Source organism: Ictidomys tridecemlineatus, chromosome 3 (assembly GCF_052094955.1).
Source record: "Ictidomys tridecemlineatus isolate mIctTri1 chromosome 3, mIctTri1.hap1, whole genome shotgun sequence".
Classification (NCBI taxonomy): Eukaryota; Metazoa; Chordata; class Mammalia; order Rodentia; family Sciuridae; genus Ictidomys; species Ictidomys tridecemlineatus.
In genome coordinates, this window is record NC_135479.1 from 45142731 (window position 1) to 45167283 (window position 24553).

Below are 24553 nucleotides of genomic sequence, written 5' to 3' on the forward strand. Positions count from 1 at the left end.
AGAAGAAAAACAATTCCCTTCTCTAGGGCTCAGGTCAAGGAAGCTCAGAAATCTCAGGAGAACCAAGGCCAGGCATTGCAAGGACATTTCAGTTCTAGGCAGGGAAAGAACTTCAAGAAGTTAGGTACACTCAAGGTCACTACTGTAGTTCAAGCCAACACCACTAGAGGGCAGGACAAACACAGACTTTCAGAAAGAAAAAGTAGTGCCCTGCTTGGTCTAAGTAAATTGAAACTAGAGCAAAGACCAGATGGACCAAGTTTTATTGGTACTAAGAAGGGGGCATTACCTCCTGACCATCAAAATGAGTCCTCTTCTGGGTTCCGTCTCCAGAACCAAGCAATAATAAGAATAAGAAACCTCACGTCACCTCCCCCCAAATACTATGGGCACTGGGGGTGTACCACAGCTAGAATACTTGCCTAGCATGTGCAAAGTCCTGGATTCAATTCCCAGCACCACTGAAAAAAGAGTGGGGGGAAGGAAATTAATGAACAAATAAAAAAATTAATTTTCTCGTTTCAGTTTTTCATATCAAATCTCATTTCCCAGGTGAAAAAAACAATAGTGTAGCTGGTTGCTGTGTTGCTGGCCTGTAATTCCAGCTACTTGGGGAGGGTGAAGAAGGAGGATCATAGGTTTGAAGCCAGCTTCAGCAATTTCGTGAGACCCTGCCTCAAAATAAAAAATAAAGGTGCTGGGGTTGTGGCTTAGTAGTAGAGCGCTCACCTAGCACGTGTGAGGCCCTTGGTTTGATCCTTAGCACCACATAAAAATAAGTAAATAAAATAAAAAAAAAATCAAAAGGGCTGGGGATGTAGCTTAGTAAGTGCTGCCTGGGTTGGGAAAAAAAAACAAAAAAGACACTGTCTCAAAGGTGACCCCCCTTAGTAGAGAGAGAGAGAAAGAGAAAGAGAGGGAGGCACCCTGATTCAAATAAAAAAAGAAAAAGAAAAAAGCAGTTGGGGATATAGCTCAGTGGTAGGGAGTTTGCCTAGCATATGGGAGGCATTGGGTTCAATCCTCAGCACCACATAAAAATAAAGGTATTGTGTACCTCTACAATTAAAAAAACAAAACAAAACAAAATAAGAAACCCACAAAGGGCTGGAAATGTGGCTCAGTGGTAGAATGCTCCTAGGTTCAACTGTAGTTCAAAAATAGAAAAAAAAAGAAAAAAAGAAAAAGAAAAAAGGAGACAGATGCAGATGTAATATTCTAATATTCCTGTCTTTCACCAGGCCTCCCCCTTTTTTTTTTTTTTTTTTTTTTTGAGTTTGAACCCAAGGGCATTTTGCCAGTGAGCCCCGGTTTACATCCTGTTTTACAATTAAGCTGCAGAGGCCCTGACACTTATGATCCTCCTGTTTCAGCCTCTCCAGTCACTGGGACTGGGATTACAGGAGTTTGCCACCATGCCTAGATCCCTGCTTGTTTTTCCTTAAACTCCATCCCCCAAACGCTTACCGGACTCAAAAACAAAAACAAAACAAACAAAAAACCTTAGTTGTTTCATTGTAGACAATGGCCTGTCTGTACTGCAAATGAGTCAGAACTAGGAACCCTTGAAAAAGACATGTAGTTCCAGTGCCTGCTGCCTGGTTTCTGTTCCCTATCCTGTGCTGCACCCTACCCACAGCCACAGTGGCATCTGCAAGGCCGAGACCACACTGGCAACCAGAGGCAGATCTTTGACAGGAAGTTTTGGTGGATCATTTCCTCCCAAGAACTCCAGGCCTCTGTGCTGGGCCACTTCTCTGCCCAGATATCCCCGAGTTAAATCAGAAGAAAAAAGACTCCAAGAAGGATGTCAGGAGGGGAGGGCTCCAGGGAAGAAAGACTTCTCTGGACACCAGCTTCTAAGTCTCTATTCTGCCCCTAGGGCAAATCTCTTTGGTGGCTCTTGGTTATCACCCTGTAAACTATAAACAGTAACAACTGTCCTCACCACCCCACAGAGTGTTGTGAGGGCCAAGTGCAATGTTACTGATGAAGTGCTTGGGGAAAGTAGAAAGCTCCTTGGTTAGGAAGGCAGCGTAGAAGCACTGAGTGGGTTTGATGCTCCAAGTCCCAGCTCTGTCGCTGGCTTTGCTGATAATCTGCATAAAGGTTGGCATCTCTGACAAGAGCCTCTCTCCTCCGCATTCGCCAGGAGAAAAGAAGGGAAGGGAGGGAATGCTGGGTCAGGATAACCTTCGCCTGCGCTGCCAGGGGTGCTGGATTTCAATGCAGCCCCTGGATGGGGCAAAGACTGGACGAGGCCAGGGAAAAGCCGCTGGAGGGTGGACTCAGAAACCGGTGCCGGCAGGAGGCGGGGTCTTGCCGGGCCCTTTCGAGCCACGTGCTGTTGTTTCCGTGCCGGGACGATCACGTGGCCCGCGTCAGCTGACCCGTCACGGTAAAGCCCAGCGCTGGCGCCCGGCAGCCCCCGCCAGGTCGCGCCCGGAGCGCAGGACCCTTCGGAGGGGTAAGAGCGCCCCTCTCATCGGTTGTCGGTTCATCCCAGCCACCTGTACTCAAGTCCCTGCCCCTCGCCCATCCCAACCCGCTCGGCCTGGCACCCAGGAAGCCATCACGAGGAGGGCCGTGGCCGGGCTCGGCCCCGCGCCACCCCCAGGCGGCCAGCAAGAGATGGCCCCGGGGAGTAGGGGGCGGGAAGTCGCCGTTAGCACCCGGAGGGAGGACTGGTCCCCACCCCCAAACCCCGACATGGAGGAGCTGCTTCGGAGAGTGGAGAGGGACCTGAACATCGATGCCCGTCAGATGGCTCCAGCCCCAGGGGGCACCCACATGGTGGCCCTGGTGCCTGTGCGGTGGCTAGCTAGCCTCCGTGAACGCCGGCTGGGACCCTGTCCGCGGGCAGAGGGCCTGGGCGAAGCGGAAGTCAAGACTCTCCTGCAACGCTCAGTACAGAGGCTGCCCCCAGGCTGGACGCGTGTGGAGGTGCACGGGCTGCGGAAGCGGAGACTGTCCTACCCGCTGGGTGGGGGCCTGCCCTTTGAGGAGGGATCCTGCGGCCCTGAGACTCTCACTCGCTTCATGCAGGAGGTGGCTGCCCAGAATTATCGAAATCTTTGGCGCCATGCATACCACACTTATGGGCAGCCCTATAGTCATAGCCCTGCTCCCTCAGCTGCCCCTGCTCTGGACTCAGTAAGACAGGCTCTGCAGAGAGTCTATGGTTGCTCTTTCCTGCCAGTGGGTGAAGCCACCCAGTGCCCCTCATATACCAGAGATGGCACTTGTCCCTCCCGGGGCAGCCCTGCCTGCCCCAGCCTTTTGCGAGCTGAGGCCCTGTTGGAATCACTGGAGATGTTGTATGTTGTGCACCCCTACGTGCAGTTCTCCCTGCATGATGTAGTCACTTTCAGCCCTGCCAAACTGATCAACAGCCAAGCCAAGGTGCTTTTCATTCTCTTTCGAGTGCTGAGGGCCATGGATGCCTGTCACCGCCATGGGCTGGCCTGTGGGTCCCTGTCTTTGCACCACATTGCTGTGGATGAGAAGCTTTGCAGTGAACTTCGCCTGGACCTAAGTGCTTATGAGATGCCCACTTTGGATGAGAACAAGGAAACCCCTGAAAAGAGGGGTGGGACAGGCCATAAGTCTGAAAAGGAGGGACTGGAGAGATTTGGGTGTCCCTCTTGCCGGGAGGAACTTCGGGGCCTTGTGCTAGACTGGGTCCATGGCCGCATCAGCAACTTCCACTACCTTATGCAGCTTAATCGGTTGGCAGGTCGGAGGCAGGGGGATCCCAACTACCACCCAGTGCTACCCTGGGTGGTGGACTTCACCACACCCCATGGGCGCTTCCGAGACCTACGCAAGTCCAAATTTCGCCTCAACAAGGGAGATAAGCAACTGGACTTCACATATGAGATGACTCGGCAGGCATTTGTAGCAAGTGGTGCAGGTGGTGGGGAACCGCCTCATGTTCCTCACCACATTTCAGATGTTCTCTCTGACATCACATACTATGTGTACAAGGCTCGGCGCACACCCCGGTCAGTACTCTGTGAACACGTCCGTGCCCAGTGGGAGCCCCATGAATATCCCGCCAGCATGGAGCGGATGCAGACCTGGACACCTGATGAGTGCATTCCTGAGTTCTACACTGATCCTTCCATCTTTTGTTCCATCCACCCTGACATGCCTGACCTGGATGTGCCAGCTTGGTGCAACTCCAGCCAGGAGTTTGTGGCTGCTCATAGAGCACTGCTAGAGAGCCGTGAGGTATCCCAGGACCTGCACCACTGGATTGACCTCACCTTTGGCTATAAACTCCAGGGCAAGGAGGCTGTGAAGGAGAAGAATGTGTGTCTGCACCTGGTAGATGCCCACACTCACCTGACCAGCTATGGCGTGGTGCAGCTCTTTGATCAACCTCATCCCCAGCGCCTGGCAGGTGCTCCCTCCCTTGCCCCTGAGCCTCCTCTCATTCCTCGGCTATTGGTCCAGACCATCCAGGAGACCACAGGCCGGGAGGACTTTCCAGGACAGCTCACAAGTGGAGTGGGCAGACTGGTTTTAGAGGCTACTCCTTGTGAGGCTGGCTGGACCAGAGAGAGGCCCATGGCAGGGGAAGATGACTTGGAGCAGGCCACAGAAGCTCTGGATTCCATCTCCCTTCCTGGGAAATCAGGTGACCAGTTGGGCTCTTCCTCCAGTCTAGCCCCTCCTGGCCTTCTGTCTTTCTCAGCAGCCTCAGCCTCTCGACCAGGCCGCAGAAACAAAGTTGTTGTCGCAGACTCTGGGGAGGCTGAGGAGGGGAAGATCCTTCTTCCTGAGGGATTCAATCCCTTGCAATTCCTGGAGGAGCTGGAAAAAATGGGCAATTTCCTGGCCAAAGGCCTAGGGGGCCAGTTGGAGTTACCTGAGCAGCCTCAGGTCCAGTCACCAGTACAGCTGCGGGACCTCTTCCATCGGGACATGCAGGCACTAGGTGTCCTGTTGGCTGAGATGGTGTTTGCCACCAGAGTCCGGACGTTGCAGCCTGATGCACCTCTCTGGGTACGTTTTGAAGCTGTTCGAGGGCTCTGCACATGCCACCTCAAGGAGGTCCCTGTATCTTTGCAGCCTGTGCTGAATACACTCCTACAATTGAGTGGACCCAAAAGTCCCATGGTAGTGAAGAGAGGCAAGCTGGACCCACTGTTTCAGTACAAGCCTGTCTCTCAGGGATTGCCCCCTCCTTCCCCAGCCCAGCTCCTCAGCCCCTTCAGCTCCCTGGTTCCCTTCCCTCCGTACTTCCCGGCACTGCATAGGTTCATCCTCCTGTACCAGGCAAGGCGTGTGGAGGATGAAGCCCAGGGACGGGAGTTGGTGTTTACTCTGTGGCAGCAACTGGGTGCCGTGCTAAATGAGATCACTCCTGAGGGCCTGGAGATCCTGCTGCCCTTCGTGCTGTCACTCATGTCTGAGGAACACACAGCTGTGTACACAGCCTGGTACCTATTTGAACCTGTTGCCAAGGCACTCGGCCCTAAAAATGCCAATAAGTACCTCCTGAAGCCTCTCATTGGTGCCTACGAGAGCCCCTGCCGGCTACATGGACGCTTTTACCTGTACACTGACTGCTTTGTGGCTCAACTGATGGTGCGGCTGGGCTTGCAGTCCTTTCTCGTCCACCTGCTGCCCCATGTCCTGCAGGTGCTGGCTGGTGGAGAGACCTCCCAGGAGGAGAGCAAGGGCCTTGTTGGTGCTGCTGAGGATGAGGAAAGTGAGCTCCCAGGGCCTGGGCCTGGCTCCTGTGCCTTTGGGGAGGAGATTCAGATGGATGGAGAGCCTGCTGCCACCTCAGGCCTGGAGCTCCCAGACTACACATCTGGTGTCAGCTTCCATGACCAGGCTGACCTGCCTGAGACAGAGGACTTCCAAGCGGGGCTGTATGTGTCTGAGTCTCCTCAGCCTCAGGAGGCTGAGGCTGTGAGCCTAGGCCGACTGAGCGACAAGAGCAGCACCAGCGAGACTTCCCTGGGCGAGGAGAGGGTTGCAGATGATGGGGGTGCTCCTATGGATAAGAGCAGCCTCAGGTCAGGCGACAGCAGCCAGGACTTAAAGCAAAGTGAGGCCTCTGAGGAGGAAGAGGAGGAGGAAGAGGAGGAGGACGAATGCTGTGTGGTGTTGGAAGAAGATGAGGGGGAGCCCCATGAGGTCACAGGGGCATCTGAGCTCACTCTGTCAGATACAGTGCTGTCCATGGAGACAGTTGTGGCTGCTGGTGGTGGGGGAGATGGTGAGGAAGAAGAGGAGCCCCTGATTGTGCAGTCAGAAGGCAAAGAACAGAAGATCCTCCTTGGTGAGTCCTCAGGTCTGGGAGGTGTTGGTCAGTCACTCCCCTGCTTTGTTCTCAGTATTTGCTGCACTCCTGCTCTGTGCCAAGCTTTATATCCAGTTAGATGCACACGGAGTACACATCAGCAGAGGAGGTGCCAAATGGTAAACAGTCTGAACCCAGGACTCTGTGCATGCAAGGCAAGCGCTCTACAACCGAGATTATGTAGTGTAAATACTATAAAGAACCTTTTTGAGCCCAGAATGGTGCCACACACCTGTAATCAGAGTGACACAGGAGGCCAAGACAAGAGGATTGCAAGTTCAAAGCTAGTCTCAGCAACTTGTGAGGCCTAAGCAATTTATTAAGACTATATCTGAAAAAGTAAAGAGGGTTGGGATGTAACTTAGTGGTAAAGCACCCCTGGGTTTGACCCTGTCCCCTGCCCCCCCCCCAAAAAAAAAAAAAAAACCTAGCTGAGCAAGGTATGGTGTAATCTCAATGACTTGGGAGACTGAGGTAGGAGGTTTGCAAGTTCAGGACCAGCAGGGCAACTTAGTGAGACCCTGTCTCAAAATTTAAAAACTTAAAAATAAAAGGATTGGGGATGTAGCTCAGTGGTAGAGTATCCCTGGATTGAATTCCCACTACTGAGACAAAAAAATAAAAAAGAACAAAACTAGCTGGGTTGCTATGTCTGAATGGAAAATAGGGCTTAGATCTTTAGATCTAGTTTTCAGGAGTCAGAGAAGGCTTTTTTGAAAATAGGAAGGCGTAGCTCAGAGGTAGAGGGCTTGCCTGGTTATGTGTGAGACCTTGGATTGAATCTCTAGCACTGCAAAAATAAATAAATAAATAAATAATTTTAAAAATGAAGAAGAAGTATGGACAGTTGAGGTTCAAGGAGAAGTGGAAAATAAATGGATAAATGATAGTTGTAGCCAGGTACAATGGTGTACATCTATAATCCCAGCTTTCTAGGAGGCTGAAGCAAGAGAATCACAAGTTCATAGCCAGCCTGGACAATTAGTGTTTCAAAACAAAAAAGGTTGGAGTTGTAGCTCAGTGGGAAAACATTCACCTAGCACATGCAAGGCCCTGAGTTTGATTCCCAGCACCACACACACAAAAAAAGGTAGTATGTGAAGAGAAAGAGGATTCAAGTCTGAGGGAACAGCATGTTTGGGGCTCTGAGGCTGTCACATTTTCATCAAAGCAGTGAAAGGCTAGCATGGTCTGTTTGAGAGAGCTGAGAGAAGGGGGCCAAGCCTGGCCTCAGGAGTTTGGGGAGGTTCACTGAAAGGGCGACTTTCCTACAGGTTGTGCTTAAGGAGAGGGCCTGGCCCCTCTGCCACTGCTAAATGGAGGGGTGTGGGATAGCCCAGTTTAGGCCAGGCTCATTGGCAGAGCTATAGCCAGAGTCAGCTAGGTGGGTGTGGTACATCAGGGATGGTGGGAGGAGTGATGAGCCACCGTTATCTGATGAGTTCAGGGTCTGCTCCTGCCCTGCAGATACAGCGTGCAAGATGGTCCGCTGGCTGTCTGCCAAGCTCGGCCCCACAGTAGCCTCTCGCCACGTGGCTCGGAACCTGCTGCGCCTGCTGACATCTTGTTATGTTGGTAAGGCCTGCGGTTGATAATGGAGATGGTGTTTTCCTCCCAGGCCCTTCATCCATCTTCAGTACTCTCTCGGAGATCCTTCCTACCTCTGTCTCAAACCACTTCTTGGGAAGATCCTGGGTCCCAATCTGTAAGCTTCTTCTTAGGGCAGGGCATGGGGCAGACCTTAAGCTAAAGTGAGCAGGAGCAGTTCCCACGGTCCTGGAAGACCAACCTCCCCCTTGCCCTCCACTAGCTGCTCAAGGATGCTGGCTCTTCCTTGGCAGGGCCTACTCGGCAGCAGTTCACAGTCAGCAGTGGCGAGAGCCCCCCATTGAGTGCCGGCAACATCTACCAAAAGAGGCCAGTACTGGGAGACATTGTGTCAGGGCCTGTGCTCAGCTGTCTCCTCCACATTGCCCACCTGTATGGGGAACCTGTCCTCACCTACCAGTACCTGCCCTACATCAGCTACCTGGTCAGTTGCTGATTTTGCAAGCCTTGGGTGGGGAGGCTGTGGACTTAAGGGCTGGCTCAGGATTCCTGGGGTACTAGGGGGTCTATGGGGCAGCCTAGCTCTCATCTACTCTGTGGCCCCAGGTGGCCCCTGGGAGCAGCTCAAGCCCCAGCCGATTGAACAGCCGTAAGGAGGCAGGGCTGCTGGCTGCAGTGACGCTGACTCAGAAAATCATCGTGTACCTCTCCGACACCACCCTTATGGACATCCTTCCCCGGATCAGCCATGAGGTCCTGCTGCCTGTGCTCAGCTTCCTCACTTCCCTCGTCACCGGGTAGGCCCCTGCCCCAACCCTGTGAGGGGAGCAGCCCAGCTGAGTGGCCTCCCAAGGGGCTGGGAAACTCAGGGCAGAGAAGATAACACTGGGTTGGGTGTCAGGAATCCTGGTTCTGATCCCAGTACTGTGATCCTGAGCAAGCAACATTTGCCTCAGTTTCCTCATCTGGTTTGAATCAGTTGACCTTGGAGACCCTGCCATTTAAAGCTCTTGATAGATCTGATCAAGACCTATCTGCAGGATAGGTCCCAGGCTCATGAGCTGTGTTTCTAGGTTTCCAAGTGGGGCTCAGGCCCGGACTGTCCTGTGTGTGAAGACCATCAGCCTCATTGCCCTCATCTGCCTGCGGATTGGACAGGAGATGGTCCAGCAGCACCTGAGCGAACCTGTGGCCGCCTTCTTTCAAGTCTTCTCTCAGCTGCATGAACTGCGGCAGCAGGTAGGCAGGGCTGCCAGGGTGGGGCAGGCTGGGCCAGGGCTGTGGACTAGCTGATTCCCTGGGCTTCCTCCCCATAGGATTTGCAGCTGGATCCCGAGGGCTGCAGTGAGGGTCAGCTGCCAGAGGCAGTTTTCTCTGATGGGCAGCGGCGGCCAGTGGACCCCACCCTGTTGGACGAGCTGAAGAAGGTGTTCACCCTGGAGATGGCGTACACAATCTACGTGCCCTTCTCCTGCCTGTTGGGTACTGCCCTATCGTGTTCCCTTGCACAGTCTTTGTGGATACATCTCTTCCCTGGGAAGGGACCCATACTCCCCTCCAGCTAAGAGTCAGCAGTGGGTTTTAAACAGATTTGGGGGTCAGCCCTCGGCCCTCCAAGTCCCAAGGTGATATATAAACGGGGACTGAGCATTAGTCAGCAAGAGAGGCTCAAGAATCCCTGGGGAAGGAAGGGGAGGCAGGTTGATGTACTGATGATCCACAGGAGCTGTGTGGGAAGGAATGAGTGACCTACCATTTATGTAGCTTCCCACTATGCTGGGCATTTCCGTGGGTCATCTCCCTGAACAGGATAAGCAGCCCTGTGGGTAGATGTATTATTATCCCCCCAACCAAATTCTAAGTGCTGGGAGGGCAGGGCACACACCACCTGTCCAGTTCACTATCATTTCTGTTGCTTAGCATGGTACCTAGCGTGTAGAAATGACCACACACATATGGACTGGATGAAATCAGTTACTGGGTAGGATAGTGAGAGGCTCAGAGTGAGAACTTACTTGCCCAGTTATACAGTCAGATCTTCCCTGTCTTCTGTGGTTTCAAAGCCCTTGAATGGGTGGCGACAGCCACCTGCTATCTTCCCGGATCTTAGGACCTCTTCCACTCCCATCCAGGTGACATCATCCAGAAAATCATTCCCAACCATGAGCTGGTTGGGGAGCTGGCGGGACTCTATCTGGAAAGCATCAGCCCAAGCAGTCGCAATCCTGCCAATGTGGAACCTGCTGTGCCTAGCACCGGCCCTGAGTGGGACCCCCAGGGTGGAGTCTGTCCCCAGGATGATGGCCACTCAGGGACCTTTGGGAGTGTTCTCATTGGGAATCGCATACAGATCCCCAATGACTCTCAGCCTGAGAGCACTGGCCCATTGGGCCCCATCTCTGGAGTGGGTGGGGGGGGCCTTGGCAATGGGAGGGAAGACAACGCCCTGAAGCGGGAGCTGCCACGGAGTGCCCACGGGCTGAGTGGGAACTGGCTGGCGTACTGGCAGTATGAGATTGGTGTGAACCAGCAGGATGCCCACTTCCACTTCCACCAGATCCGCCTGCAGAGCTTCACCGGCCACTCAGGGGCTGTCAAGTGTGTGGCACCCCTGAGTAGCGAGGACTTCTTTCTGAGTGGCAGTAAGGATCGTACTGTGCGCCTCTGGCCACTGTATAACTATGGGGATGGTACCAGTGAGACAGCCCCCCGACTCATCTATGCCCAGCACCGTAAGAGTGTCTTCTACGCGGGCCAGCTCGAGGCTCTGCAGTATGTGGTGAGCTGTGACGGGGCTGTACACGTCTGGGACCCCTTCACAGGTGAGCGGGCCCAGGTGAGGCCTGTTTTGTTGCTGCTGGACCTCGCTCTGACAGGCCCCTGGGAATTGATCCTGAGAGTTGGGGGATATAGTGGTATGTTTTAGGGAGAGATTCAGTGAGGCTATACAGAGGAGCAGTTAGAGCTTAGAATGTTTTAGATCTGCATTTGCATCAGCTCCACCACCTTACTTGCTTGTGAACTTGAGCAAGTCATTGTGCTGTTGGAAGCGTTGATTTTCCCATCTGTAAAGTAGGAATTAGAAAAAGTGGTTTAGAAGATAACACACTTAGAGGTTTGGCTTGATGCATGTAGTACAAGTTTGGCAAACCATTGCTTAATTACTCATTGGCATTATCATAGGGAAAATATGGTTAAAGAGGAGAAGGGAAAAAATAAAAGGGACAGGTGTAATGTTGGGACAGAAAGAGGGAGATGGTATCTAATCAGGGGATACTGTGTAAAGAGAAGACATTGCTTTGGGAATGGGAGCCTGATCTGATCATGGAAGCAGGAAGGAGGGAGAGTCTGGAAACATCTTTAGCATTTTCTGAGTATCCTTGGGGAATGAGAGACAGGGGACAAGAAAGAGTCAGGGTTCTTCCCTCAGCTAGGACCCCAGATCCACTGTGCCCTTCCTTTTCAGGGAAGACACTTCGCACAGTGGAGCCATCGGACAGCCGTGTGCCCCTGACTGCTGTGGCTGTCATGCCTGCCCCCCACACCAGCATCACCATGGCCAGCTCTGACTCTACCCTGCGCTTTGTAGACTGCAGGAAGCCTGGCCTGCAGGTCAGGGGATATGCAGTTTCCTGAGCTCAGGCCTGGTTCTCTGGGGACCTGGCAGTGAGGAGGATACACACCAAGACAGAAAGGCAGACCGCTGCCCTGGGGCACTGGTTAATTTCTCTTTGGAGATAAATCATCCTCAGCAGCAACCCTGGGGACAGGACTCTGGCCTATGATGGGGGTGGGTTCTGGGCTTTTCCTTTCCTCAGATGGGGCCAGAGGCTCAGGCTTTCTGGCTGAAGAAGCTTAAATGGTGAGCGGGACCTGGGGGCAAGAGGGTGGGGTGACTTAGTGACAGCACCTCAGCAGAGTCTCCCTCTGTCTGCAGCACGAGTTCCGCCTGGGTGGCGGGCTGAATCCTGGGCTTGTCCGCTCCCTAGCGGTCAGCCCCAGTGGCCGTAGCGTCGTGGCTGGCTTCTCCTCAGGCTTCATGGTGCTCCTGGACACTCGCACAGGCTTGGTTCTACGAGGCTGGCCAGCTCATGAGGGGGACATTCTGCAGATCAAGGTGATGGGCTCAGTTCCCGTCTACTCCTTACTGCCCAACCTCGGTTCATCACCTGGGCTCAAGGCTCACCCAGGGACAGGTTTGAGCTGGTGTCCCTTATATCTGCTCAAGGCCTGATGGGCAGGGAAGGTGACTCTTCTGGGCCAACTCAGGTGCCAGCTGCACTGCTGAGGCCTTGGCAGGAGACAGGCCGTGGAGGCGGGGACCAAGGGCAGAGCTGACCCTGCAGCTCCATGGAGATGTTCTAATGAGTAACCCTTGTCCATATTTGTCTTGCTTGGAGGGTCAGGGGTCGGGCCCTGTCCGTGACCCAATTCAGGTTAAATAAAGCTCAGCTGGGAGGCTGTTTACTGCCCCCAGACCACTGAGCAGAGTCCATGCCCCCTGCTGGGCTGCTCTGGTGGGGGCAGGAGCAGGCCTGGGCATGGGGATCCTACTCTCTTCCACCCCATTTTCAGTCACAGGCCTGGGGACTAGTTAGCAGTCCAGCAGGGGAGGAGGGCTACTTGTGGGGAAGATTTCTACAGGCAACTGGAACCCTCTTCCCCAGCTTGGGTGGAGACCAGGGGACATGTGTTGTTGTTGCTGAGGCCAGGCTGTCCCCATCTCCCTTCAGATTTCAAGTATCTCTAAATTCTGACATTCTAAGAAAGTGTCAGAAAGGCCTTGGTATTAATCTTGGTTCTGCCACTTACTAGCTCTATGATCCTGTTAGGATTAATTAATTTCTGTGAACCTCATTTTTTCCCTCTAAAAAATGGGGACAATGGCAGCATCTTCCTCATAGAGTTGTCCTGAAGATTAAATGTGGTCATTAATATGGGCAGTATGCCTAGCGTAATACCTGTGGATGGTAAGTTCTCAAATGAGAGAATGATTAGGTTAATGACACTGAATATATCAATGTTAACTATGGTTAATATGATGTGGCAGGGTGGCAGCCTGTCATCCCTCAAGATGGCCTGTCTGAGCTGGGCACTGTGGCTCATGCCTGTAATTCCAGTGGTGTGAGAGGCTGAGGCAGGATGATTGCAAGTTAGAGGCCATCCTCAGAACTTAGTGAGACCCTGTCTCTAAATAAAATATAAAGAAAGGCTTTGGATGTGGCTCAGTAGTTAAGTGCCCCTGGGTCAATCCCTTGTACTCCCCCCAAACAAAACAAAACAAAACAAAACAAGGCCTGTCTCTCCTGGGCAATGTGGGAGGCAATGAGTATACAGGTGGGTCCAGGCCGTTGCTGAGAATCTCCTCTTCTCTGGCAGGCAGTGGAAGGCAGTGTCCTGGTCAGCTCCTCCTCTGACCACTCCTTGACCGTCTGGAAGGAACTGGAACAGAAGCCCACACACCACTATAAGTCAGCATCCGACCCCATCCATACCTTCGACCTCTATGGCAATGAGGTGGTCACTGGCACTGTGGCCAACAAGATTGGTGTCTGCTCCCTGCTTGAGCCACCCTCCCAGGCTACCACAAAACTCAGTTCTGAGAACTTCCGTGGCACACTTACCAGCCTGGCCTTGCTGCCCACTAAACGCCATCTCCTGCTGGGCTCGGACAATGGTGTCATTCGCCTCCTGGCATAGGCTGAGGGACCAGTGGGCTGGCATCTCCCTAGAGTCTAGATCTTCAACCTTGTTCCCCCAGCAGCTCCCTCGAGGCTGCCCCCAGTCCCCTTTCCCTGCCAGCTAAGGCCTCCACCTGAGATTCCAGCCCTTGAATCCTCAAAGCCATGAGGCTGCCAGAGGTCTCCCATTCAGGGCTTGGAAGATGCTGCTCCTAGTCAACGGGAAGCAAGGAGAGCAGGGGAGGCATCTCGTTTCTCCCCAGCTCTGCCCTCTGGATCCACATGGGGATCCACAAGGAAGTTCCAGGAAGGGGAAGGGAGACTGGCCTTGCCAGCTAGTCTCTAGGAAAGCCCCTGCCCCTTTCTGGGCTCTCTCTGTCCCTGTCCCTCAAGAACAGGAAGCTGCCCCAGAGCAGGGCACTGATGGTGCTTGGATTCCAGCCTAAGGAGGGATGACCATGATCCAGGAGTTAAGGGCCTTGGTCTGGGGTTTAAGTGTTCACCCAGCCTGCCCCAGAAAGAGGGCAGAACTGGATACAAAAGGTGGGCTGGGCCAGCTGGTGCCTGCCAGGAGTGACCTATGCCTTGTCTGCCCACCCCTAACCACAGTGTTTGTGCCTTGAGCTGAGGAGGTAGCCTCTGGGCCCAGAACCTCTGGAGGTGTCCAAGATCCTGAGAGGGGAGAGAAGACTCATCTCTGCATCTCAGGTCTCTCCCAGGGGACAGAACCAGTTGTCTCTGGGTCCTAATCTGGAGCAGACATGAGGACTGAGGCTCATGGCCCCTGCTACCTCCTTACTATTTGCAATAGATGTAAATATTACAATAAATCCTTTGGAAGAGCCATGGAGTAGAGTGAGCTTTGTCTTTTTATTTTCTTTTCCTTTCTTCCCTTCTTTCCTTCCTTCCTTCCTTTTGGTACCAGGGATTGATCCCAGAGGTGCTTAACCACTGAGCCACATCATCAGCCTATTTTATTTTTATTTTGAGACAGGGTCTCACTAAATTGCTTAGGGCCTCACTAAATTGCTAGGGCTGTCTGAACTTGCAAGCCTCCTAAGCCACTGGGATTACAAACTTGCACCACTCCATCTGGGTCTCTTTTTTTGAGACAAGGTATCACCATGTTTCCCAAGCTTACCTCAAGGGATGCTCCTGGTTGACCTCCCGAGTAGTTGGAGTTATAGTCGCACACCACCAAACCAAACTTATGACTTGTCTTAATGGTGGTGGCAGGGTGGGGACAATTGAAACTCAGCAGCTGGGTCTAGGAGATGAAGAACAGGGCAGGAAGGTGGGAAAGCAGCCTGATTGTTATTGCTCTTTGGGTGGCAGAGGGTGTAGGGCTTCTGGTTTGTGCAGCCTCAAATCGGTTTTCCAAACCCTCATTCTTAGGAAGAGTAAGCAAGTCTTGCTCCTCATGAGGTAGGACACTTGTGGAGACTGCAACCCTCTCTCTCCTCTCTCCATGCCCTGACTTCTGGCTCACGCTGAATGCAGCCAGCCAGGATCTGGGGTTTGTAAGGGATGCGGGTGGGTCTCTGCATGGGCTTGTGCAGCCTCACTTTCCCTCCCCTTGGGATTGGGGAGGCAGCTGTGGGGGGAGGAGAGGACACTGGAAGCAGGAAACTGGATGTGACTCTGGATCCAGCTCTGTGTCCTTGGGCAGGGCACATAGCCTCTCTGAGCTGGACTGAACAGGGATAATCTCCACTGGGAGGTCTGACATAGTGCGAGACCCCTGTGTGTCCTGGATCGGACCTGGTCTTGGCTGACCAGATCCAGCATCCTCAACTGTCTCCTTCTGAACGTCCATTCTCCAGGCTCAGGTGGATCCAAATCCACAGAGGCTTTGGGTAACTGTTTCAAGACTAGATACCCCTGTAGAAAAGGGGCTTCTGGCACTCATATCAATGTTTAACCGGATGTTCAGGTCAATATTTACCAGAAGAGAAAGCTATCTGAACAGGGGTTGGCTAAGAGCAAAGGTCCTGGTGGGAGGGGAGGGCTAGGCTGGGCTGGTGGAGCCCGCCAGAGCGTGGGGAGCACCGAGTTGGGCCAGAGGAACATCGTGTGCAGCAGCAAGGAACCTGTCGAGGTAGGGTGGAGGGGTGGCTCAGCCTGCCCCTGGGGCAGGAGTGGAGGTGGGGAGCTGCTTACTTGGCTGAGGGGTCTGGGCTGAATTTATTCAGGAAGCCTGTAGTTTTGCAGCCTCCTGGGGTAATGAGGAGTCAAGGTGGGGGTTCCAGAAGAAGTCCCTCTGGGACTTGAGAGATAAGGTCTTTCTTGCTAGGAAGAGTCAAATGCCCAGGTTGGAGACCAGGCTGGCCAAGGGCCCTTGTATATGATGGGGGTGGGCTCAGGAATGATAGAAGGATCCTCTAGAAGGATTGGCCCTGAGATAGGGGAGGGATAGAGATGGGGGATGTGAGACCATCTCTTAGGCCAAGGCTGGGGCTGATTTATCCTCCCCTAAATCAAGACATGCTACTGGGCGTGGTGGCACATGCCTGTAATCCCAGCGGCTTGGGAGGCTGAGACAGGAGAATCATGAGTTCAAAGCCAGTCTCAGCAAAAGCAAGGCGCTAAGCAATTCAGTGAGACCCTGTCTCTAAATAAAATACAAAATAGGGCTAGGAATGTGGCACAGTGGTCGAGTGCCCCTGAGTTTAATCCATAGTTACTCCCCATCCCCCGCAAAAAAAAAGACATGCCATTCCCACCTATCAGCCTGATTTTCCTGAACTGGCGTGGAACAGAGCAGGGGGCGAGGCTTGTGATTCCCGTAAGTCCAAAGGTGGCTGGACCAGTCATTCATTGGGCTCTGCTGCTGGGTCAAGGAGGCAGTCCTCTGTCCACCCCACCACGCCTGCTGAGCCTCAGGGATTCACGGTCCTGTCCACTATTGTTGGCAATACCCGACCAACCTGAGAAAGACTGACCAAACAGACAGCAGGCTGGGTAGGCTCTCTGGTGTGGGAGCCCTTCTGAGAGGCTCAGGACAGGCTTCCACGGTAGTGGCCCTGGAGCTAGCCTGACAGCTTTCTTCCACAGAGGGCCAGGCCTTGTCCTCAGCATTTATAAAGACTGTCTTTTTTGGTTCTCACAATCCACATGGGAGGAGGCGGGGACTTCTGCCACCATTTTCCAAGACAAGGCAGGTACCTGAGGCCTCCAGCCAAGAGGCAGAGCCTAGATGCAAACCCATGTCTGATGAACAATGCAAGCCCTAGAAGAATGAGAACTCTTTAACAACTCCTGATGAACCAAAATGTCCTTAGTGAATGAAATGGGAAGACCTAGAAATGATAAAGGCGAAAACAGTTGGAGGGAATCCCATCCTTCAGATTGAGAACCACTGCTAATGTGTTCTTAGTGTGCATCCTGGTTCTGTAGCTTGGCTGAGTCAGGGTATGTGTGGGTAGGATTCCACCACCTGGTGTGGGAGCTTGAGGTGGAAACTAAGCCTTCTTGTCCCTGACACAGGAACATGACACTGCTCCGAGGGCTCTTGGTGCTCAGCTTGTCTTGCCTGCAAGGCCCCTGCTCCGTGGTGAGGTTGGGCTGAGTTCTGGGTGGGGCTGGTCAGTCAAGTTGAAGAAGTGGCTGGTGGGGGAAAGCCGTGGGGCTGAAGGGGTTTGGGTCTAGGGAGGGCTTGGCTCAAGGGGGCTCCCCTACCTCGCCTCACCCTTTTCTCAACAGTTCTCTCCTGTGAGCGCCATGGAGCCCTTGGACCAGCAAGTAATGGGCGATGAGGTGCATGTGAGAGAAGGGAGGACCTGAGGGGTCTCGCCTGTGGCTTGGGCAGGGTGTGGGACCTGTAGAGAGGATCGCTCTCCATCTGCTTCCTCCTTCTGCAGTCAATTATCGGGCAGGCCCAGGAGAAGCTGTCCCCGCTTGCCCTCCTCAAATTGGGCAACCAGGTACAACCAGGTGGGGCTGGGGAAGAGTGGGCAGGGCCAGAGGGAGAAGGGCCAATCAGCAGGGGTGAGGAAACTGGGAGGCGTGGCCGTGAGGCTGAACCTCAGGGGTTCAGAGGCCAGAAGGGATCAGGTAGGAAGGACCCTCAGGTGGCCTCCCACTACCCTAAGGGCTGGGACAAGGCCCTGCCACAATCAGCCACAGGGTCTATGAAGGAGACATTCAATGTAGTACCTGGAGCTGACGCTTCTGACCTCACTGCCCACAATCTGTCCTTGTAGGAGCCTGGTGGCCCAACTGCCCTGAAGAGGTCCCCAGGAGACTGCAAAGGTGCCCCAACTCCAGAGGAGACTCGCAGGCTGGCTCAGGCCATAATGTCTTTCACCGCTGACTTGTTCTCCCTGGTGGCCCAAAGTTCCACCAGCCCCAACCTCATCCTGTCGCCCTTGAGTGTGGCCCTGGCTCTGTCTCACCTGGCACTAGGTACTGTGGCAGCACCTATCCAGACCAGCAGAACTGAGAGGCCAGTAGGAACTCACTACTCCAGAGGTTATCAGTGGATGGCTTCTTCATCAGGGTCACATGGACATTTGGTAAAAATGCAGATTCCTGGGCCCTCACCAGTCTCTGTGAATCAGATTCCCAGGGATTGGGCCTGAGAATGTGTTTATTTACAAGTTTCTCTAGTGATTTTTGGTGCAAAAGTTTGATAGCTATGATATCTCCCACTGGACTCGAGGGTCTCCTTGTGGGAAACTGAGGTCCAGAGAGGAAAGGTAACTTGAGCAAGATGAGGCCAGTCTGTGAGCAGCATAGATGAAAGTAGCCTTCAGGAGTTCTGTCAATCAGTGGATACAGGGAGAAAGCATGAGCTTTGTGGGCGTACTCATCGTGGGTATCTGAGAGGGCTGGAATGGGAAGTGGGGGTGGAAAAGAAGCCCCCACCAGGGCCTCAGCCCACATGGTCTCCTCCAGGTGCTCAGAATCAAACACTGCAGAGCTTACAACAGGTACTGCATGCAGACTCAGGATCCTGTCTCCCCCATCTGCTGAGCCACCTCTGTCAGAACTTGGGCCCTGGGACCTTTCGATTGGCTGCCAGAATGTACCTGCAGAAAGGTAGTGCCCTGCATGGGAGAATGGTGAGGGAGATGGATTTGGCCTCACGTGATCAGCTGGAATATTGGTGGCTATGGAGGCCCCAGCCCCTGGGAACAGCTTGTGTGGCCCTTTGTGTTTAGGATTTCCCATCAAAGAGCATTTCCTGGAGCAATCAGAACAGCTCTTCGGTGCAAAGCCCATGAACCTGGTGGGAAGGCAGGAGGATGACCTGGCGAACATCAACCAATGGGTGAAGGAGGCCACAGAGGGAAAGATTGAGAATTTCCTCTCAGAGCTCTCAGATAATACCGTATTGCTTCTCCTCAATGCCATCCACTTTCAGGGTACACTTCTCTGCCTAGAAGCTCTCCCCTTGCCCTACAGGCTGAGTGGGGTTGTGTAGGGTCTCTTTCTTCTGAGGGTCTCTTTTCCACCTCAGGCTGGGCCATGAGGCAAGGGGCTCTCTGGGTGTAGGGGCTCAGGAACTGGGATGAGGCGGTTGAAGACAGAGTATCTTGGGAGATAACGGGGGGGGGGGGGCAGAAAGACCCAGAGGGGTTCCTGGGAGCATTGCGGGGGGAGGGGAATACAAGCCCAGATTTAGAAATGTGGGAAGAAAACTCAAATTAACAGCACCCCCTGGGGTCTTGGCCTCTACTTCTTGACCCTTGACTAGGTTCTAGGGAGGATAGGCAAGAGCCTGGTCCTAGGCTACATGGCCTCTGCCCTCTGCCTGGCTGCAGGTTTTTGGAGGACTAAGTTTGACCCAAGCCTCACCCAGAGAGACTCCTTCCACTTGGATGAACAGTTTACGGTGCCAGTGGACATGATGCAAGCCCATTCCTACCCCCTGCGCTGGTTCTTGCTGGAGCAGCCTGAGATACAGGTCACCCTTGTTGGGCCTGGGTGTTGGGAGGCAGAGAAGGGGGGAGGCAGGCTGTGGAGTAGTTACAGGGGTAAAGGGGATGCCCGCTTTCCTTGCAGTCTTAACCCTGAGGCAGGAGGCTCTGAAAGGCAGCACTGTGACTCCACCCAGGAGAACTGAGGCTGCAGGATCTTTGAAGTTTATTAAGTCAATGAAATTACACTGAGCATTTGCTGTGTGTGATACTGTTCTACACACAGTGGGTTTTAGTGGAGATCAGGGTCCTACTCTTAGGAGGGAAGATACACAGTGCATGAGCAAATATAAATCAACACCATCAATTGTTTTTATTTTAATTTATATTAATTTTAATATTTTTTTGCGGGGCAGGGGGTACCAGATATTGAACTCAGGGGCGTTTAACCACTGAGTCACATGCCCAGCTTTTAAAAATTTTATTTAGAGACAGGGTCTCACTGAGTTGCTGAGGCTCTCACTGCATTGCTAAGGCTGGCTTTGAATTCTCAATCGTCCTGCCTCAGTCACTGGGATTACAGGCGTGTGCCACTGCACCTGGCACACAATCATTTTGGATAGAGTTAAGTCCTATAAAGGAAAAAGGAAGGAAGGAAGGGAGATCTGTAGTGATATGGTCAGGGAAAATTATTTCAAGAGGAGGCACTGACTTGAGATCTAGATGCCTTTTGGTGATATGGGTTTATTCCAAGGACCTGAAGTTTGTGGGGCAGCAGAGGGACAATCCCAGCAGCCAGGTAGCTACTCAGTGCCTTAGTAACCCCCAAGCCTTGGAAATTCCACCGGCTCTCTCACACAGTGCTGCTTAGAAGGAAGGATCTAAACCAGGCATCATGGCTTAGGCCTGTGATCCTAGAAATTTGGGAGACTGAGACAGGAAGATCACAAATTCAAGGTCAGCCTGGGCAACTTAGTGAGGCCTTCAAGAACTTAGCAAGATGGGCTGGGGTTATGGCTTAGTGATAGATCACTCACCTAGCATGTGTGAGGCTCTGGGTTCAATCCTCAGCACCACATTTAAAAAAAAAAATGAAATAAAGATATTGTGTGTCCACCTATAACTAAAAAAAATATATTAAAAAAAGAGCTTAGCAAGACTCTGTCTCAAAATTTAAAAATAAATAAATTTTAAAAATGGATGTAATACATTATGATATAATGGTATATTAAGAATTATAATATAAAAATAAATAAATAAAATTTTTAAAAAATAGAAGGATCCAAGTCGGGCATATTGGTGCTTGTCTGTAATCCCAGCAATTTGGGAGGCTGAGGCAAGAGGATGGCAAGTTTGAGGTCAGACTGGGCAATGTAGTAAGATTCTGTCTCAAAATCAAATTTTGAAAAGGTCTAGGAGTATAGCTCAGTGGTAGAGCACTTGCCTAGGAATGGCTTCTCTCCATTTCATCCTGAAAGAAGGCCTTCTCTTCCTTCATTCTTTATCTCCATTTCCCCATCCTCTTTAACCTTCCTCTTTCTCAGGCCCAGGAAACCAGACCTAGTGCTCCTCTCCCTGTGGGCAGGAGGCCTGCACACAGGTGCTCTGCTAGAACCCGAGGAGTTTCAGCTGCAAAAGCGCCTTGAGCCTAGTGCCTTAGCTGCAGGAACTCTCACCCTGAAATTCAGTGTATATACACAGCTGACAAAATCATTGCATGTAGTGAGAGGGAGAGGGGAGGGGACTACCCTTTGCAGTGGCTCCTGCACAGAATTCTAGGTTAGTTTGAAAACCAGTGACCCAGCTGGGCATGGTGGCACACGCTTGTAATCCCAGCAGCTGGGGAGGCTGAAGCAGGAGGATCATGATTTCAAAGCCAGCCTCAGCAATGGTGAAGTGCTAAGCAACTCAGTGAGACCCTGTCTCTCAATAAAATACAAAAAAGGGCTGGGGATGTGGCTCAGTGGGTCCAGTGCCCCTGAGTTCAATCCCCAGTACCAAAAAATGAAAAGAAAAATAAACACAGTGACCCCCTCACATGGAGAATATCAGAAGCAAAGACAGGTGGTTCTTTAGCCCATTCACATGGCTAGATGTACAAGATGAAGAGAGAGACATTATTGATTTCTAGTACTAGGGTTAACACCAGAAGAGCTTTACCATTGAGCTACAGCATCCCCAGCCCTTTTTTAATTTAAAAAAGGCTTTGGACAGTTTCTTACTAAGTTAGGGCCTCACTAACTTGCTAAGGCCAGCCTCAAACTTGTGATCCTCTTGCTTCAGCCTCCCAAGTCACTGGAATTAGTCATGGGCCACTGCACCCAGTGAGATAGCCTTTATTTATTGAGCACAGCCTGAGTCCAGACACTGCTAGAATAAAAGCATTATCTTGTCCTGTCTCATGTCAGCTTGCAGTGGGGCAGGAGATGTTGCTCCACCTCACCAGGTGAGGAGGTAAAGGCTTGATCAGGATAGACTTGAACCCCAGTCTGTCTGTCTCAAAAAGTGCATTCTGGACCAGACTCCAGGTAGGTTTGGATGCTTTCTGATCCTCATGGTCTCTCCTTCCTCTTTGTAGGTGGCTCATTTCCCTTTTAAGAACAACATGAGCTTTGTGGTGATGGTGCCTACCCACTTTGAGTGGAACGTGTCCCGGATACTGGCCAACCTGAGCTGGGACACTCTGCACCAGCCCTTGCTGCGGGAGAGGCCCACCAAGGTGCGGCTGCCTAAACTGCATCTGAAACACCACCTGGACTTGGTGACCACACTCAGCCAGCTGGGTAAGGAGGCTTGGCGTGGGGCTGGGCAAGGAGAAGACTGACTCAGAGCTGGCTCTGAATCCTGATGTTTTCTAGAGGTTGGGGGAGGGTGAGAGTGTATTATATGAGTCCTTTGTCCTTCTGTCCTGGGGTGAGCTGGGGCAACCCAGGGTATGAGGAGCTACAGTGCTGCCCAAGAGAGAGCACTGCAAAGACTCCTAATAGACAGCTCAGGGCAGCATGTGAGCCTTGCTGACTCTCCTGGAAGGGGTTGGAGAAGCTGGGGTGCATCTACCTATCAGCCATATGCTAAGCAACTTCTAGATTCCAGGTACTGCACTGAGAACCCACACTATAAAGAATGCTCAGTCTAATGGGGTGGGCACCTAGGGATTCAGGAATTTATAGTTCATCATAAGTGATAAAGACACAGGGCTTTTCTCCGGCTCACCCAGGGGAATACTGAGCAGGTACCCACTCTAGATTTTGGGGCTGGGGATCAGGGAAGACTTCCTAGAGGAAGTGATATTTAAGCTAAGACTTGAAGGTTAAACAGGAGTTAAGTAGCAATCTGTGGATTCAAGGTGTTCCCTGGCCAAGGTGCTAGACAGGCCCAGGCAGCCTGGGGGAGAGAGGGTGATCCTGACCAGCTGTCTGCTGCCCTGCACAGGCCTGCAGGAGCTGTTCCAGTCCCCAGACCTGCGTGGGATCTCAGACGAGAGGCTGGTGGTATCCAGTGTGCAGCATCAGTCCACGCTGGAGCTCAGTGAGGCTGGTGTGGAGGCAGCTGCAGCCACCAGCACGGCCATGTCCCGCATGTCCCTCTCCTCCTTCAGCGTGAACCGCCCCTTCCTCTTCTTCATCCTGGAGGACACCACAGGCCTGCCCCTCTTTGTGGGCAGTGTGAGGAACCCCAACCCTGGTGCACAGCCTGAGCTCCAGGAGCAGCAGGATTCCCCTGACAGCAGGGACTCCTTCCAGGACCAGAAAGCTTTCCTCCACAGAGATAAGCCCTTTGGCCCTGACTTGAAACTCATGCCACCCTCCGAGGAGGATTACTCTGAGTTTAACAGCCCCAAGTGAGGGCCCTGGTCACCAGCATCCTGAGTCCCCACCCGGACCAGCCTCTCAACTTGTGTGACTCTTTCCAACCAGCTTTGTGGGATGGGGGTGGGGGGCGGACTGGGTGGGCCTTCTGGGAAAGGGGAGGAGCCATTCTCTCCCAGCTCTTCCTGGGGAGTCTGGGGAATGGGCTGGGGCCGGGAAGCCGGCAGGCATTAGGGAATGTTGGGCTGGATCCCTCTTCATTTCTTCCAAAGAAGCTCAGAAGTTGTCCTTTTGAGGGCTAGGGTAGTAGGACAGTGGTGGATCCGGTTTTGTCAGGAAGCAAACTAGGTTAGTCCCTAAATCAGCCAGGACACTGGAGGGAGGGCTGTCTTTGGCCTTATCCCTGAACTCTCTGGCTGGGGAGAAGAGAGGCCCTGGTGGTAGCTCAGAAGGCAGAGCATTGCCCTGGGTTCCACCTCTGTCTCTCATAGGACCTTGTATCCTTCTTGTATCCATAGATCAAGGTTGACATTACCTCTGATGTAACCTGCTAAAGGCCTACCAGCCTCCAGCCTACCCCAGATGTCCTGCTCACTCCCCGTCTCCTGTCCACACACCCTCATCCTTAGAGATGCCAACACTGCCAGGATTCCCCTTCCTTCCTCTCTCCTGTCTTCCTCCTCAGCCGGGAGCTCAGGAGCTGAGGCAGGGAAGGGTTTCATTAGCTCTCTCAGGCAATTTTGTAAAGTTTTTATAGTGATTTTTATGCCACCTGAATAAAGAATGAATGGGCTGGGCTGTTTGGATGTCACTGTTCTGAGTAGGGCCGTAGGGCCGAGAGCAAGTGGGGGCAGAGGGGAGGCAGGGAGGCGGCCACAGAGCAGACTGCAGTGAGCCCTCTCTGTGCCACGTTTGGTCTCTGGCCAAATGCCAGTCCTCTCCAGGGCCACCTCCATGCCAGCCTGGCTCTGCTCTCGGCCTTTTCCTCTCCACATGCCTCAGGCAGCCGGCAACAAAGGCAGCTCAGAATAGCACCGGCCTCCTGGTTTGCAAGAACTGGCAATTAGGGGGTTTGTGGGGCTTTTAATTACACATCAGCCCCTCTGCCAGGAGCTGGCGCCCGCCAGCCGGGGGCAGGCTGACAGCTGGAGGCCATCATGCCTGAGGATTTGGGGAACAAGGTTGGGGGTACCTTGGCACAGGGCTGCAACTTCCTCTGTGAGAGTCCAGGAACTGGGGGCAGCACGGGTGTCTAAGTGGGCGGGGCCTGTGGGTGGCCACGCCTCCCTGCTGGGCCTTCATCTGAGTGATTGCAGGGTGTCCATTTGGCAGCAG

At 52.9% G+C, this 24553-nt stretch overlaps 2 protein-coding genes across 10 annotated transcripts; both read left to right on the forward strand.

Moving 5' to 3' along the window:
* Nucleotides 1–2361: 2361 nt before the first annotated feature.
* On the forward strand, nucleotides 2362–14394 carry Wdr81 (WD repeat domain 81). Of its 5 annotated transcripts, XM_005327905.5 has the most exons (10): nucleotides 2364–6298; nucleotides 7787–7894; nucleotides 8161–8351; nucleotides 8474–8664; nucleotides 8941–9106; nucleotides 9184–9349; nucleotides 10000–10689; nucleotides 11334–11479; nucleotides 11805–11984; nucleotides 13247–14394. In XM_005327905.5, the coding sequence occupies exons 1-10, from the start codon at nucleotides 2632–2634 to the stop codon at nucleotides 13565–13567; spliced, it is 5826 nt and encodes a 1941-aa protein (XP_005327962.2). In that variant the 5' UTR covers nucleotides 2364–2631; the 3' UTR covers nucleotides 13568–14394. The 5 variants fall into 5 exon arrangements, 4 of the variants coding, with proteins under 4 accessions (XP_021583835.2, XP_040125213.2, XP_013215256.2 ...); XR_002484248.3 differs by lacking the exon at nucleotides 13247–14394 and having other exon boundaries at nucleotides 2362–6298; nucleotides 10000–10703; nucleotides 11805–11939; XM_013359802.4 differs by lacking the exon at nucleotides 7787–7894 and having other exon boundaries at nucleotides 2363–6298.
* A 1111-nt stretch (nucleotides 14395–15505) lies between these two features.
* Serpinf2 (serpin family F member 2) lies at nucleotides 15506–24011 on the forward strand. 5 transcript variants are annotated; one of them, XM_078042628.1, is made up of 10 exons: nucleotides 15506–15646; nucleotides 17035–17101; nucleotides 17251–17310; nucleotides 17409–17471; nucleotides 17751–17952; nucleotides 18445–18588; nucleotides 18711–18914; nucleotides 19314–19456; nucleotides 21988–22192; nucleotides 22842–24011. In XM_078042628.1, exons 2-10 carry the CDS (start codon nucleotides 17039–17041, stop codon nucleotides 23252–23254), a joined length of 1497 nt encoding a protein of 498 aa, XP_077898754.1. In that variant the 5' UTR covers nucleotides 15506–15646; nucleotides 17035–17038; the 3' UTR covers nucleotides 23255–24011. The 5 variants fall into 5 exon arrangements, with proteins under 5 accessions (XP_077898754.1, XP_077898757.1, XP_077898759.1 ...); XM_078042631.1 differs by having other exon boundaries at nucleotides 17251–17304; XM_078042633.1 differs by having other exon boundaries at nucleotides 17251–17289.
* Nucleotides 24012–24553: the final 542 nt, after the last annotated feature.

What these genes read in the sequence shown, in the direction of transcription:
- Wdr81 (XM_005327905.5), top strand. Translation starts at nt 2,632, where the DNA reads ATGGCCCCGGGGAGTAGGGGGCGGGAAGTCGCCGTTAGCACCCGGAGG. An exon ending in GCCCTTCTCCTGCCTGTTGG is followed by an intron (nt 9,350 to 9,999) that starts GTACTGCCCTAT and finishes ACTCCCATCCAG; the next exon opens with GTGACATCATCCAGAAAATC. An exon ending in CGTCTGGGACCCCTTCACAG is followed by an intron (nt 10,690 to 11,333) that starts GTGAGCGGGCCC and finishes CTTCCTTTTCAG; the next exon opens with GGAAGACACTTCGCACAGTG.
- Serpinf2 (XM_078042628.1), top strand. Translation starts at nt 17,039, where the DNA reads ATGACACTGCTCCGAGGGCTCTTGGTGCTCAGCTTGTCTTGCCTGCAA. An exon ending in TCCTCAAATTGGGCAACCAG is followed by an intron (nt 17,472 to 17,750) that starts GTACAACCAGGT and finishes CTGTCCTTGTAG; the next exon opens with GAGCCTGGTGGCCCAACTGC. An exon ending in CAATGCCATCCACTTTCAGG is followed by an intron (nt 18,915 to 19,313) that starts GTACACTTCTCT and finishes GCCTGGCTGCAG; the next exon opens with GTTTTTGGAGGACTAAGTTT.